We start from the raw sequence: 16586 nt of genomic DNA on the forward strand, positions 1-16586 counted from the left end.
CTCTAGATATAACTTTAGAATATCTAATTCATGTGACGCGTTGTTGATTTCTTGCTTAAGTATAACCCATGTTTTTGTAACGCAATTACAGTTACTCTCATATGAATTGCGTGGTCATTTTATGAATGCTTACGCCTAATGAAGTTATGAAAATTGTTATCATTAAGCTTCTGTACAACTTTGACCCCGCTGCTGTTTTACATCATTATTCTTATTTTCTTATTTTGGTTCTGCTATGGTCCTGGCGAAGTCGCATGCGAATCCATATCCACAGACTACACAGCTGTCATCTTGGAGGGTACGACTGTGTCGCTTGTTGTTCGTCGATATCAAGCAAATTGTGCTTATCCTCCGTGGTCAAGATGCGCGTATTAGTAGAGTATGAGGTGGACATGACCACTGCGGTTCTGGAGCACACCGCAGTGCAAAACTTTCATCCTGAAAATATTGCGGATTTCGATCCCACCGTCCGCTACGACGTGTGGTGGAATGGGGACGATACCACGTCGGGAGGATACTATAAGGCCAGAGTGCTGCACATGGCTGGTAAGTACCACTCATTCCTCATTAAGCATACCTTAAGCTTATACGACGCGCCTTTCGAACGATATAATCTTAACCAGCGTGTGCTTTGTCCCACTCATTGCGCAGTAGTTAAGCAAACGGCCGACGGAATCTCGTAACGAGGCTTAGGGGTTTCGATGCGGCTGCACACAGGTCCGCCCGAGACGTATCTCTGGGTATGGCTTTGATTAGGGTCTTGGGCTGTCTGCAACATGCCTGAAAGGGTTGGCGTTAAGAAATGGGGAGTGGGTGCAGCACGTCCTGCCTCGGGCGCTCAATGCGGACACCGCTTCGCAGGAGCCATCAGCGCAAATGTGTGCTTTTGTCAGTTACCAGTATACTTTTTGTTTCGACAGTAAATTTTGGGGTATTGACTCCATATTTAGTGGGATGTGATGACACCTGTCCACTGCTTGAACAGATAACTGTCATGCAGTGGACGTGGGAGCCACACTTGCAAATGCTTTGCAATTATGAAAAGATGAAACGAGAGTAATGCCAGAGGAACTAGTATACTGGCCAGATTTCTCATTACGACCCTTTCATGTTTCTCGCCTAACATTGCTGTCTGTCAGCAGTGTCAGCTTTGTAATACTTTGTTAAATGCAATGCAGAAACCGAAGAAGACATGCGAACGCATATGTCCAAAAGGCTCAGAAAGCCTGTAGTCTCCTTGGAGAAAGGCAAGAAGAGGGCCAAAGGAAAGGTATGGCAACTTATAGTTAACAGGATTTTAGTTTTATATGTTACTACTGATTTGGGTCATGTGGCTATGTTTTATGAGCGAAAGAATGTTGGTATACTTGCTAGCATTTTCTAAACAAGTTGGGCTTGTTGAAGGCCTTACAAGAGCATTGCGCCTTACAAGAACGTTGCAGAAGACATCATGTAGAGCATATATTACATCCTCCCACGCACTGTTTCTTGTGATTTTCAGCATAGATAACTAAACACCCAACACCTGTTTCCTTGTGCTTTGTTCATTTTTATAAAAATTCCTCAATATGCTGTCATTTAAACATTGTACAGTTATGTTGTGCATATTACTCAGTACGACAGTAATGGAGGCATTACTCATTCTCTGCCTTTATTCCATCCTCTTTTTCCTCCCCCTTGGGCGACTCCTACCACGCGCCTTCTCATGGCGCTGCGGTAGGCAGCGACACCTTGTATAACAACAGTGTTATCTCATTTCATGAATGCTCTTGTTCACTAACAGCGCCATTTCCAAAAGCTTACCTCTGTTGATGAAACTTGCCTCAAGTGACAAACAGGATTGTGTAAGAGTATGGTCTCTAAATTAAGCTAGTCTGCTGTTTACCACCTCTTTGTTCTTTTTACAGTACACGTATTTCTATTTATGCATGCAGCATTAATACGACTTAGTTTGCTAGCCTCAGCACAAGGGAGTGTTGATCAGGCTCTTGGCATGGTTATCCGAAGGGATTCGCCCAATGAGAGTCGTAGGTAAGGTCCACCTTCCAGAAGCGCTGGTACTTAGAATGGACGGGAGCATCAACTGGTTAACAGTTGAGATAAGCAAAAGACGGAGTATTGGTGGAAAAAAGGCAGGGAAGAGATTGATATGAACGGATCCATTACAGGCATAGATAATGGTGCAAGGCAGATTGAGAAGTTTTGAGGAAGGAGAAAAAATATAGCACACCTGATTAACTCAAGCCAGCTAGGCTGTCACCGCCTCGTTTCAGGTGGGATGGCAATAAATCATCATCATCGTGCGAGTGTTCTGGCGCTTATTCGAATAAGACTGGGAACAAGATGACACACAAAAGGCACATGCGGCAATTCGTGTAGCGCTGTGTGTGTACTGTGTGTGTACTGTGCGTGTTCTTGTGTCCACTGTCCAGTCTTATCCACGCTAAAACACTCCCGCCAAGATGCCATACCAACAAGCCCACATTGCTGCTATGGTTGTTGATCAGGCTCACTGACTACACTTCAGTGATATACGGTTGATATGTTTTATTTTGTATTAACTCATGTCATCGGCCATTGAACAGCTGACCATCGTCAGCTGTTCAGCTCAGCTGTCAGCAAAGCGCAGATGGTCTGCGCTTTGCAGGTTTCTGTCATCCAAATTGAAATCATGATTAGACCTTATGCTAAGATATACAAACAATAATCTGACGATGAATCATAACTGAAACTGACGTCATTCACATGAGGTCACAGCTACTAGATGCCTGCCATCTTCATGAGCACAGGGTCTACTCTGCTCAGGGTACAGCAGTAAACAAAAAGATATATTTTGCGTTTGTGTCCTGTGAGCCAAACTGCTCGGAATGTTGGTGCTGCATTATGCCAGACTGCTAGCTTAGGGCAATAGGTCTCTTGAACACATACTTCTGTCATACTTTATTCACACCGCATGGCTGTGTACGTAATTTGTGTAGTCCAAGAATTTATCTCAAGGAAACCGTAATATCAACCGGTAGTGAAAATGTGTGTGTGCTGGTGAGATAAATTTCAATGATGGATGGAAAGATTAGGCGAACAAAAGGTGTGGAATGATACTACAGGTTCAATACATTGCCACAAAGTTAACAAGCGAGGCCTTGGCAAAACACTCTTTTAATAATGGTTTATACTCTGAGAGCGCGCATACCGCTACGCACTTTGTTGTTCTTGTTCAAAGTGGCCAGCAGGTGCACCCGCCATGGTTGCTCAGTGGCTATGGTGTTGGGCTGCTGAGCACGAGGTTGCGGGATCAAATCCTGGCCAAGGCAGCCATATTTCGATGGGGGCGAAATGCGAAAACACCCGTGTACTTAGATTTAGGTGCACATTAAAGAACCCCAGGTGGTCAAAATTTCTGGAGTCCTCCACAACGGCATGCCTCATAATCAAAAAGTGGTTTTGGCACGTAAAACCCCATATTTCTTTTTGGCCGGCAGGTTCAGGATCCAGCCTATCTTGTGTGAATAAAGAAAAATATGCACATGCATCTACTCTTGTAGGAACTCTGAAACGGGTAGCAATGAGCATCATTAAATGAACATGGAGATAGGGGAGCTTTATGGCACCGAAAATAAACGAAATCTTATTGATATCGGTCCATTTGGCTGCACCACAAGAATGGATAACATTTTGGTTATTGGTGATGCTATAAGCTCCACTTTCCACTTAGTTGACATCAAGGGGCTCACTACTGCTCCCTTCAGAGTTTGTGTGAGTGAATGCGTGTGCATTTTTCTTTTCTCGCATTCTTTCATCTCATTACATATTAAACGTGTAGTAGCATACTAAGCCTTTTGTGTGGCTAACCTCTCACCTATCATTAATGTTTCTCTCACCAGTGCACACATACCTTGACTACTGTTTGATATTTTCTTGCAGTACATTATTGGAATACACAAATTATTGACATGGTGGGCTGGCTGTGCTGTGTGAGTAAAGTACAATGGCAGTACGTGTTCAAGAGACCGTTCCTCTATGCTAGCGGTCCGGCATAACACAGCACCAACATTCTGAGCAGTTTACCTCATAGAACCCAAATGCAAAATATATGTTTCTGTTCAGTACTGCATATGGTGCGTATACCTCTGTGTGCTTAATATTGTTGCCACATGGCAATAAACTTACAGAAAATGATAAAATGCTTAGGAAATTGAATAGTACAATTCTTGACTATGCTCACCCGCTTGACTATGCTCACCCGCCGTGGTTGCTCAGTGGCTATGGTGTAGCACGAGGTCGAGGGATCGAATCTTGGCCACGGCAGCCGCATTTCGGTGGAGGCGAAATGCGAATAACACCCGTGTACTTAGATTTAGGTGCACGGATTTAGGTGCAATTTCTGGAGTCCTCCACTACGGCGTGCCTCATAATCAGAAAGTGGTTTTGGCACGTAAAACCCAATAATTGTTTTCTTGACTGTGCTGAATGGTGTTATAAGTCTGCAATTTTTTAAAGATGCCTTGAGTGTGAATAGATAAACCACAGTTATATTGTTTCCTATGGGAAACTGTGGTTCAATCCGTGATCAGTTCAGATGCTACCTGAGTTATGGAATTAGACTTATAAACTGAGGTACCACTGTACTTCACTGCATTGCGTTTTCAGGGAAGCTTGGCATGTGGTAAATTTCTTCTAATAAGATTTAAGCATGCTTGAGTTTCAGTAGATCTTTTTATTTGGGATGTATGAAAGTGAATTTCTGTGCTGTCATGCATTCTATAGATTCAAATAAGGCTTCACAGGCGAATAAAATTAGTCCTTGCCCAGGGTTAAACAAACAACCACCGCTTTTCCGGGGTGATTGCTCAACCGAGCTAACCAGGTGGCTAGCATGCGGAAGCTCAAGAGCAAATTCAATGACAGCTTGAAGGAAGCCATGCTTTGCTCATGTGTGAATGATCTTAAAACACCCCTCAGTGCAGAAACCGCCGACAGGAACACAGACAGAAGGCTTCATTGTTCTTAAATTATAATTTAAAACGATAATTTGCAGCTGAAGAAAATTCAACAATTGCGATGCTCCCTAAGGCGAAATTTGAGCGCAACTCTGTACGTGTTTTCATTTTGGAATATATTGGCTGACACAGACAATCTGTCTCGTGTGACATGTTGCAAATGTGGCAAAGTGTGGCACGACTTCGCCAATCTTCAGATCATCAGAGCCAGCGCGTGGGCGCGATTCACAGCCGCCACCGCCAGACCTCCCAGATGACGCATGCTACTCTGGCACCATTTTGTAGCTATCGTCGCCAAACTGCGCTTCTCACGCTTTCACCATACCCCCCTCCGCTTTCTGCCTCATGGTTCTGCTGCACTCTCCTCTCTGCTTTGCTCCTCTCTGCTTTGCTCCTCGCTTCTTTCATGCCCTGCGGCGTTCTGCATTCCCTCTTTCATTCTTTGCTGTGCTTGTTCGCCTGGTTACAAGTGACAGTGCTGACGCTTGCTGCAGGAACAGGCGCCTAAGACCTGTGCCCTAAAGATTTGTCGTGGTTTGGGATTCGAATCTGGGAGTGGGAAAAATTTTTGTTCAACTGCAAAATTTTGCCTAAAATTATCATATAAGCATGTTTCGTGCATGTACTGTGTGTTTTACATTTGCGAGATTGCACTGAAGGGATTTTAAGATGAGCTCTGTTGTGTTCTTGCCATGTTCTTAAAACTGATTTTGTTTACAACAGCAGGGCACACAGGCAACAAAAAGTATGAGAGTGGAAGTTCAGCGAAGCGTAGAAAGGGAATTGCTCGCAGACATCCAAGCTGCATGCCCGCAACAGCATGTGCAGTGCACATGCTGTGACCAAGGATGTGTTGTTCTTGAAGAACTTGCGAAGTACAAAAAAGAAACTGCAGAGCAAAGCAAGCAGCTTGAGGAACAAAGCAAGCAGTTTGAAGATGTCGCTGAGGAGCTAAGGAGTCTGAAGGCAAAGATGCTCATCTTGAAGAACAGAAATGTACATCTGCAAGATGCTTTGGCTTCAAAAGTCTTAGCAAGTGGTGAGTAAGCGTTCGTTTGCTGAAGGTGGAATTAAATATACTCGAGTGCAAGTAGAATTGGCAGAGAATTAATGCATTCAGCAGCAATACTCAATTAGCGATCTGTTGGCGCGATCGCACACTTCTGCATGGAAATCGTGCTCTGCAGGTATACCTTAATGCAACATAATGAAGCACTCTCGCTAAAGCACTGCAACTAAACTAAACTCTATCACACAATTTGTTGCCAAGTAACGGTCCTCAACCAGTCTCTGCCATGGATACTCCCTGGCAGCAGCTGCCATTAGCTTAGATAGGGTAGCTCGTCTAAAATGTACATGGAAAGCTGTAACTGAACTGAAGCGATGCTCTGGAAGACAGCCCATGCATTTATACGCTTGGCAAGGCAAGTGCTAACTTGACTCGGGTTGCCACGTTGCAGCATGACAATGTGTGACATGGCCCTCACATGGACATGTGTTTGCTCTAACCCATCTTCTGGGTCCAAGAATGTTCATTAAATGTGTAACGTGGTGCCATTGCAGTAATGCATATTTTGACGATTGTGCTGGTTTCGTTTCCACCTAGCAGAAGTTGGGCCCAAGTGAGCCCGTAAGTTGGCTCGTACTGCTCGCATCATTGGCCCTTTCGTTTTAGTATCCTAACCATCTTAAATATGTCGGGTTGTTAGTTAATCTAGGCCTGGAATTTTCACTCGTCTACTGATGGGAATTAGTCATATCTTTAAAAGGCCTTGGCAACAGTCACATTTACCTGTTTCTCATGCCATTAGTTCGTAATTTTTCAGTCTTGAAATAACTGCTAGGGCATCATAGTATATAAAGTAAAATTTGTGGGCTTGTTTCAGCAGATGATTGAAGTTTATTCTGATTGATTAATGAAAGGAGACGGAGCTGTATTGTGCAGTATTAGCCAAAAGTAACAGCGAAGTTTGTATCACATGAAGTATGATTGAGTGCTTCTGCAAAAAAACATGAGAAGAATAACAAAAACATTTGTGAAGGTGAGGTGGACTTTTTGAACCCCTTTGTCTTTTCTAATATTGCAATACTCGAAATATTTGAGACTATTGAAAGCTAATGTAGATAGTGGAGAAACCTCAGTCAACGAGCACTTTTATTTGCTTTTTAGTGTGTCTGCAGGTGTACGTTCCATTCCTAAATAAAATTTTGTTCTTGCATACTCATTAGAGTGCTTGTGAAGCTGTATTAGCAAATTGGTAGCTACATGTGCCTGTCTACCATAGGTCACAGCTAACTGTACCAAATTACATTCTATTCTGTGGAAGCAATCCAGTCATCTGTAGCATGATGTATTGCAAAAATTTCAGAGAGCAGGATTATCTACGCCACGTCATTGGGAGTTTCGGTGGTGGCAGGTCCTCCAGGACCAACAGGAGCACAAGGAGCCAACGGTAAGTTGTAAAGTGTGTAATTGTGTCATTTTTGTTAGCTTAATATTTCTATCATTGTACAAAAGTCTTGACTTGGCTTTTGTTTATAAAGTTTTGGAAAAATTATAATTGAAATTATGAGCGTGTTCTGTTTCAATATGCAAGAACATTTAAAAAATACAAATTTTCAGCCCGTCAGCTGGCAAAAAATGTTCCTTATTACGGCTGCTCACTCTTGGGAAACACTCCATAATGTGACTTTCTAGGGTCTGTAAAATGCACTGTGACTGCTGAGAAGTGGAATACATTAAGAGGCTATTTTTAATGACCACAGCCATTTGAAGGATGACGACATATCTTTACGGGCGTCTGTCAATTGGGCTTTCTCCAAAAATCACAACCTCATAAGAGCTCTCCGTTTATTCATAATGGTAATTTTTAAATAATGCTAGAAGTCTTCATAAAAACACCCTCTATGCCTTCCCTGTTCTGTGTGCTATTCATGCAAATGGCACGTAGAAGGCATGGGATGTACTGGGGGCGAGGGGAAAAAGAGAGCATAACAGAAAATGATTATCCTGAGTCATGCTTTATCACCATGATATGCGCTCCTGTCTTTGATGGCAACTGGCAGATGGCATGAACTGCTTGTTTGGCCACAAGTTTGACTTCACATGTTTATTTGATGCAACTAGTACAAAGGGCCACTGTTGTTAGCCATTGGCACTTTTATATATTTTTACAATCTGGTGGATGACTTGTTCACTCATATCTGTCACCTAAATTTGGATATTTTTGTTTTATCTCTTGGAACCACAGATCCCGTACCTCTGGTTCAGCCGCGCCATACAATTTTTTCTGCAAAGCCCAGTAAGGATACATTTTCTTTGTGGTCGTGTTGTTGAACCTTTGAGAATATCACATATGTGAGTGGTCATTAAGTTTTACCTTCAGGAACCACTGCTGCCCCGGCTATGATTGTACAGCCACTATCAGCTGGCTACTTGTCGGAGCCCAGTAAGAATAATTTTTCTCTGTGGCAGTTCAGTGAATCTTTCAGAAGATAATGTGTGTGGTAATTGCACTTTTGTCATCAGGAACCACTGTTGCCCCAGCTCCAAGCCAGCCAACTGCAGTGGACTGCATGTCAGAGCCTAGTAAGGATCATTTTTCTCTGTGGCAGTTCATTACATCTTTCAGGACATATTTTCTGCAGTCTTGGCAGTTCTGTCACCAAACAAATTTCCTGCTGCAGGTACAAGCTGCACACAAGTGCAGAGCACTGCAAGGGCTTCGACACCAGAGCCAGGTAATGAGACATTCTTCTGTGGTTCCATCTTCAAGTTGCACTTTCATGTCTGCATTCATTTTATTGTGCAATTTTTAAAGAAATTATAACTGCAGCTTTGCACAATAGCATGGTAAGACTGTATTTCTTTATACAGCACTGATCAGTTCCAAGCACAAATTTTTTTAGTTGTGCAGTACTTCACACATGTTGAATTCAATGGTAGATCCAAATCAAGTTTTTCTGCTCTGCATGGAGCAATCCTATTCCAATGGCAGAATGAGAGCGTGAGTTGTGTGTTCCAATGGCAGATTGGGATCAGCCACCGATTCCGGATCAGTCTGTGGAGCAGAAATATTTTCTCCACCAGAATTGGCAGATTTGACCGGAAGTCCACGTGACATATTTCCTTCACCCACCTCTGCTTCCTGTCATGGTCGCTTGTTTTCGGTCGCGGGTGGCTATGGACGTTAAAAATATGGATGCTACGTCGCGCCGTGCGTTTTTGTTCCTGATAGTGACAGCTCAGACTCGGACACTATAAATTCCTAAGTGCAGTGATGATTCTTTTGATGCGGAAGAAAAACAAACGCACGGAATGCCGGGATGATCCAGGTGGTCATGGTGATGAGGCCTACCCAATCCACCTCTAGGTTAGCGCCCTCTCACTTGATTTCCTTGTACTAAGTACCCCATGGGAACGCACACATTCCATTTGCAAATTTGACGAGATCTCAGTCAGAACGACTTGCTCCGTTCGTGATCTGGCCAAGCGCTCGCGATCTGCCATTGGAATTCAACATCACTGATATTCACTCTTGCTCAGCAGTGCTTACTCACTGCCACTACCTTACAAATTCATTCGTGCCTACAGGCGCTCATCATGCATTTGCACTTTTTCACATTTGCTTTTATGATGTCACTGATGCCTACTCGTGCTAACATTATGCCCAGTCATGTTCAAAATTTCACGGAATAGAAGTGGTTTATATATTTTGCTTTTTTTTCTTTTCTTGACTAAATTAGTTATGGTGGGCACACAAAACTGAATTCTGCTTTTGACAGAACCTAGCAGTTTACCTGAAAAACACTACCACAGACCACCTGGTAAAAGTTAATTTTCATGCGGAGTGTTTTTTTTTCCAAATTTGGAGGTATCTGTGAAGCAGCAGAAACAGAACATGACAAGCAACTGTTATTATTATTATTATTATTATTATTATTATTATTATTATTATGTACTGTATATAATGTAAACAAAATGGGTTGCATGGTTTGGCATTTTAAGAGAAAGATGGCATATAAAGTTCGAGAAATGCTAGGTTTTATGATATTGTAAAAGTGATTTCAACATTAATTTTTCAGCGCCAGAAGATGGCTTCATCAGCGAGATGCCAGGCATGGTGCCAAATGACTTCGGTAGGAAAATATTTTGTTTCACATTAATTGTAGTTAGGGGTGTGCGAATATTCACACCTCAATGAATAGTGTCCCTTCGATTCGGTCTTCGAACCAAATAGTCACTATTTAAGATGCGAATTTCTTTCTAATACTTTTTGAATAAATTAAAACGCCAACTATGTCCAACTGAACATAGAATTGGAGCCAAGGTATTGTAAATTTTCGCCCCCATACTTCGTAGTGGAGCAGGCTACGTTGCTCAGGTTGCCAAACTTTACAGGCTATACAGTGATCATTTGCTCACTCTGAAGAGCCTTGTGCATGCGAAGACAGTACTTTCTTGCTTCTAATGGTCCACTTGTGCATTTAATAAACACTTCATAATGTACCATGTAATGACGGAAACCTTGTTCTACATCAATTGTGATAACTGTTCATTATTCGCAAACTATTTGAAAACTGTTCGGTTCGATTCAGTTCGCTATGGCAGTATTTGGTTTGTATTTGACTCGGGTGTCAAAAATCAGTATTTGCACGTCCCTAATTTTGGTGTGTGTCCATGTAATGTTTCTCACTACACTGCATGCGATGATGTACACGGAACTGACAGTACAATGCCGCTGTGCTTTCCTGTTGCGCTTACAGTCAGGCTATTAACGTTGCGGGTACTTAGCTAGTTGAAACTGTTGAATCTGCAAGTACGATGTGAGCCTAGCAAGAATATTGCAGGGTGGTGAGGGTTCAAAGTGGTGAAGAGTCCCTCTGACAGAAGCCGCCCTTTGAGATCTTTGAGCCGTCAACTTCAGCTTTAAGTACATTTGCTTTTGGACATACTAACATTGCAGCTTTGATTGCTCAAAGCATGCGCAATTCCGTGGAACTAAGTCAGTCATCCATACAAACACTGCCTTGCACATAATGGTTTACGAGCCGCATAATCTTTTCTGCTTAGCGGGATCAGGACCTATGTTTGAATTATTGAATGCTCTTTTGAGAACAAACAATACTTCCGTCACATGCTGAAGCCAGAAATCTTTCCTTAAGTGTACAATACATCGAAGTATGTGTGGCCAGTAGCAATACATATAGAATGCGCATGACCTTCTCTGCTCCTAAAATTAATGGATTGCCTTACTGAGCGCCCACATGCCATATTCATAGTTGATAACCAGAACAGCTCAGACACTGTGTCGACACTTCTGTGATATTATAGATAATTACATAAATAGGGTTGTGCAAAGCAGAGCCACAGTATTCCTTGATTTCTTTTACATGTTATTCTGCTTTGCTGCCGGTATGGCAGTTTAAACATTGTACAGTTGCTGACCGATGTTCCGGGCCTCGCGGGGACCGAAAAATAGTCCGAAAAATTCGTTCACCCCCCAAAATAAAATTTATTACATTTTAGATTTTTGATTAAATTCTTAAATAAATGTATTAGGCTTCGGGCAGCTTAAGAAATCTCTAATAATGCCCTGCCTCATACAACGCTTGGAGGCAATCAGATTTGCTTGGATTTGTGCAAGAGTGACATCATCTCCATACACGATCTGATTAGAGCGTCACTGTATTGGTGATTTCCGTTGCCAGGGTCGCCACGGAGATTGAAGAAATGAGCCATGTTTCTTCGCACCACTTGGCTCTCGCGAAGGCACATGAGGTGGTGCACACAAATGCGAGGCCACACAAATACACACAAAGATGCGACATTGTCTCTGTGACACACCTGCTCTGTAGAGACTGCTTGCAGAAAGCAACCGAAACTTATACCGGTGTCACGTGGCCACTTTCAATTGAGACTGACCGCGATTTGGATTGAAATTCTCGACCGCGATTGGTTTTCTTCCACAGATTGAGCAAAAAAGCCAATCGCGACTGGGAAATTAGATTTGGATTGGACTTGATTGCAATCAAAAGAGCGCCGCGTACAACAGCTTTATTAGATGCGATGACGTCTCCGAGACACACCTGCTCTGTAGACACCCCACAGAAAGCCTATATGTGCACACCACATGCACAAATCAACTGAAACTTTAGAACTATCTATCCTGCATTGAGTGATTATAATGATAGTGCTGACTGAAAAAAGAAAGAATAACACTGTCCCTGGGAGCGTTTTGTCGGCCAAGAAATAGGGGGCACCTGTGAGACCTGAGAATTTGACACGCTTTCTGTCGAAAGTATGCGTCTCCCTATTTTGGAGGCTATAGAGCCTACAATACCAGTGTGTGGCATGTCCCACACAGCGTTCTTAGCAACTGATATTTTTGGTTTCTATTCCTTGGTAATGTGTAATGGTTACATTGTACTCTTTCCTTAGTATGGAACTCCTCTATATTGCTTTTGAAGTATCAAACCTGGCAGTTCAAGGGAAAAGTTGTACATTTTCCTTTGCAGCTGACATTGACCTGTTCGCTGAAGAAGAGGCCGTCGATGTGGTAATCGGATCCTCAAGAGATGATGGAAAGGTAATTTTTAAGTCACAGAATTGTTCTTTAAGGCTCCGTGTTACACTTAAGTGCTAAAAGTGCTCATACATTTCAGAATGTTGAAGAAATTTACTGAGTTATGCACCTTTTGTTTTTTCTTTCCAAATGTAAGTAACTGTGTATGATCCATTAACTAGATTTATGGCTGAGTACCATATTTATGCATCTAGACCAGTCCTGCTCCTAAATTAACACCTGAAGGTCTAAAGTCAAAGCAAAAAAAGTGCTTTTCTTGAATGTAAGCTGGACAAAAGAAAGGATGACAGACACAAAATGCAAACAGCATTTCTTAACTGCGAACCTGCCCCAGATCATGTGATGTCATCATTGCTGCTAGCTTTGTCGCTTACCGTATCACTGTCAGCACATAGAGCACACCATATTTGGTGTCATCTAGGGCACTTTAGTTGCTGCGCTCCTTGAAGACGTGCAATCAAGCTTCGTGGCATGTCGTCCCATGCTGCAGTGACCCAGCTCGCCACTTGCTCTAGTGATCTGCATTTGATACAACCTTTGCTGTTAGCTTACACGCTTCATCAGTCAGCCACATCGCAAAGTATTTCCGCAGGCAGTCCTCGAAACACTTGTTGATGCAGACGTCAAGTGACTCAGGCTGGCCCATCATGCCATTTGGAATGATAGCGATGTACGTTCAAGTATGGATCAAGGACAAGGAGACAGTTCTTCAACGGTGTTGCCACGTGATTCTTATCCACTAGCCAAACATGGCACTTTTCAACTGGGTATCAGCATCTCTGGGGAAGGCTTCCTTAGCAGGCAGTGTCTTCCTCTTATAAATTATGTAGATAGGCAGCTTATGTCGATCAGCTATGCTGCACAGCATCATGGTCACAATTCGCAACTGGCCAAGAACAGTCACCCCCTCGGCGCCATCCTCATCAGCTTGCCACACCACAGGCATATCAAAATAAATGAAAAGGGGTGAGCTTACAGCACACTACTGTAACCACTTTTGGTTGGCTCGAGTGCCAAAGTAGAATATCTGACCTTGGTATGTGCTTGCCTCTGCACTTTGTTCTCGAAAATGGGGCTCGAAAACCTAATTAGTGGCCTACTCCTCTTTTTACATGATCACAGTGCATGTGAAGTTTTTGGTTTGTGTACATTAACATAATTATGTAATCATGCAGTCCTTGGACCACAGTGCTGGTGCAGATTTCTATATTGCCTCTAGTGACTGCACAGAGTAACCTGTGGAAAAGAATGGTCGTACAGATATTACATGGAACATATTTGAAATTCGGCTACCCAATGTCTAGGTAGATTTCAGTGATTTCATCAAGCTGTAGCAGTGAATATTCTCGCAGATAATTGTCAGTTTTCCTAGTTTAGAGCTTGCTACTGATGCCTAGGAGATTTTTATGTAGGAGGGTCTAAAAGATGTATAAAAATATTACTGGATAATTTAGTTCCGCTCATGCAGGTATCGGCCCAAATGACACAAATAAATGTGCCAAAATGCCAGCAAACTGCAGAATTGAGAAAATACAGTGTATATCGTCCAGTATAAAACCTGTTAGCTACTAGCTCTGTATGTATGATATATTGCAGATGTATGCTGGATCCGGGAAGTGGATTGACAAGGCAGCATGGGGGACACTGTTCCGGGCGTCGGGCGACTCCATGTTTTGTCGCATGGCTTCGACTATTTACTGGACGCCTGATGAACTCCGGAACAGCAGTGTCACCGGAACCTTGTCAAACAAGTCGCGGTCCATGGGAAGGACGGAGGCCAGGCAAGCTGTAACACCAGAGAAGCTGTCATCCTTGAAAAGTATGCACAATTGAACATACTGTTCAAATGAAAAAAATGTAGCAGCAGTATTTTTGATACAGCCACTGAAGGTGGTGCTGTGCTTCGCAAAACAGTGCGCTTAATCTGCATTGATGTGCCATCCTGTAATAAACAAACTGAAATCCTTAATAACTCCTCATAGTAGTGAGCTTGCTATTGAAAATGATATTGATACAGAAAACATACTATCTAGTAACTCATTTCAATTAATATTTCACATAACGGAGACATTAAAAAACATGTCTGCTATTATTCCACATTCAGTTGTGGTAGTTGTCTGTTTAATTCTGAATAAATTAGAATTTTATGGTGTCTGGATGTAGTGCTGAGCTCAAACATAGCAGCACTATCCAGTGTGCTTGATATCGACAGCTTGATAATATCAGTGAAATTACATCAGCAAAAAAGAATGCATATGTATAGGAGTGCTACTTTTGTGTAATTTCGCTACTTTCTGGAAGACGATAAACCAACAAGGCTACGTGTTCACAATTGAGAGCTGCAATGCTGATCAGAATGCTTTAGCCTATCATTAACCTTTAGCCTTACTGACGGGTGCCAGCTGTGTGCATTAGCTAATTCTTCTGCTCATCTATAGATGGCAAACGCGAAAGGCCACAGTAACAGCGAAGCTGTTGTGCTAAAGCACCATGTTGTGATAACCTGCTACTGAAATATTTCATGTTGAAGCTCTAAAAAGAATTTGAGGCATGCAAACGACTAGGCAACAAGTAGCCTGTAATTTTGTTGCCATATTAAACACGTAGCTATGATAAAATATTTCGTTTAACCTTCGGTATATTGTTGGGAACATGCAGTCTCATGCTGGAAATATTTGTTTAGCTGCTTTCATTACTTTATAGCTGTGATTGCTTTTCTTGTGCAGGCCTCCTCCGGATCTTCATGGGCAGCAATGTGACGCCAGAAGACGAGAAAAAAAGAATGAAGAGTGTACGCAGGCACCTGGCGCAAAAACTTGCTGATGCACAAAGGAAGTAGTGCCGCTGATACAGCTACAAAGCCTGTCCCAAAAGTTTGTGCAGTTCATGCCACCACACCCTCTGCTGCATTTTTGCTGACTCACTGCACAAGTGAGTCAGCAAAAATGCAGTAGAGGGTGTGGTGGCATGAACTGCACAAACTTTTGGGGCAGTCCTTGTACAGTCATCATCAGCCTATTTTATGTCAACTGCAGGACGAAGGCCTCTCTCCATGATCTCCAATTATCCCTGTCCTGCACCAACTGATTCCAACTAGCACCCGCAAATTTCCTCATTTTGTCGCACCACCTAGTCTTTTGTCGTCCTCTACTGTACTTCCCTTTTCTTGGTACCCATTCTGTCACCTTCACGGTGATCTACTCTATGCATTACATGACCTGCCCAGCGCTATTTTTTTCTCTTCATTTCAATTAGAATGTCGTCTCTACCCGTTTGCTCTCTGATCCAAACCACTCTCTTTCTGTCTCTTAAAGTTATGCCTAGCATTCTTCGTTCCATTGCTCTTAGCGCAGTCCCTAAATTGTTCTCAAGCTTCTTTGTCAGTTTCCAAGTCTCTTCCCCATATGTCATCGCTGATAAAATGCACTGATTGTATACCTTCTTTTTCAATGATAATGGTATGCCTCGTTAATTCGAAGTCATTGGGACCGCAGAAAATCTTCAAATTCGGTTTGCCACGTCCTGTAGTTCGAGGCTCCAAGGGTCATGTTATTTCTAGTTGACCAACTACATGCAGCATTTGAGAATTTCCACAGTAGCACTCAACAAAACTGCGGATAACATTCAGCAATCCGATAACTTCCCCGAGAGCGGGTGCTCGGAAGGGCTCGTTAGCGCCGCCATTGTCGCTGTGATCGCACATTGGCCGCATTAGCGGTAGCTTCACACTCCATATCTGAGTAGCATGTTTGTTGATCTTTTTCAAAGTTCAGATACTCGGCGAAGCCAACTGCACTGGATTCGCTATCTCTGCGCAGAGGGCATTGATGCGGTCACAATACTCAGCTCCATCTTCATCAAGTGCACGTGAATAGTCAGCATCGACGGTGCTTTCCTTCGAGAAGCCATCGTGTTCAAAACACCGCATGACCAAAGTGGGTTCCACTTGCCTCCATGCATACACAATAACACGTATGGCCTCGAGGAGGTCGATGGAGTACTC

The 16586-nt window shown here is 42.8% G+C and overlaps 1 protein-coding gene across 1 annotated transcript; it reads left to right on the forward strand.

Moving 5' to 3' along the window:
• Window positions 1-202: 202 nt before the first annotated feature.
• LOC142564244 (uncharacterized) lies at window positions 203-16304 on the forward strand. The gene is made up of 12 exons (XM_075675164.1): window positions 203-546; window positions 1179-1270; window positions 5721-6036; window positions 7367-7450; window positions 8249-8299; window positions 8384-8446; window positions 8527-8586; window positions 8685-8738; window positions 10083-10136; window positions 12516-12586; window positions 14180-14402; window positions 15310-16304. Exons 1-12 carry the CDS (start codon window positions 255-257, stop codon window positions 15420-15422), a joined length of 1473 nt encoding a protein of 490 aa, XP_075531279.1. The 5' UTR covers window positions 203-254; the 3' UTR covers window positions 15423-16304.
• The last annotated feature ends 282 nt before the right edge of the window (window positions 16305-16586 follow it).

The sequence above is a fragment of the Dermacentor variabilis genome, chromosome 11 (genome assembly GCF_050947875.1).
Source record: "Dermacentor variabilis isolate Ectoservices chromosome 11, ASM5094787v1, whole genome shotgun sequence".
NCBI lineage: Eukaryota > Metazoa > Arthropoda > Arachnida > Ixodida > Ixodidae > Dermacentor > Dermacentor variabilis.

Coding starts and splice junctions, on each gene's coding strand:
- LOC142564244 (XM_075675164.1), top strand. CDS start 255: ATGCGAATCCATATCCACAGACTACACAGCTGTCATCTTGGAGGGTAC. Junction 8,587..8,684: donor GGACTGCATGTCAGAGCCTA/GTAAGGATCATT, acceptor TTCCTGCTGCAG/GTACAAGCTGCACACAAGTG. Junction 8,739..10,082: donor GGCTTCGACACCAGAGCCAG/GTAATGAGACAT, acceptor TTAATTTTTCAG/CGCCAGAAGATGGCTTCATC.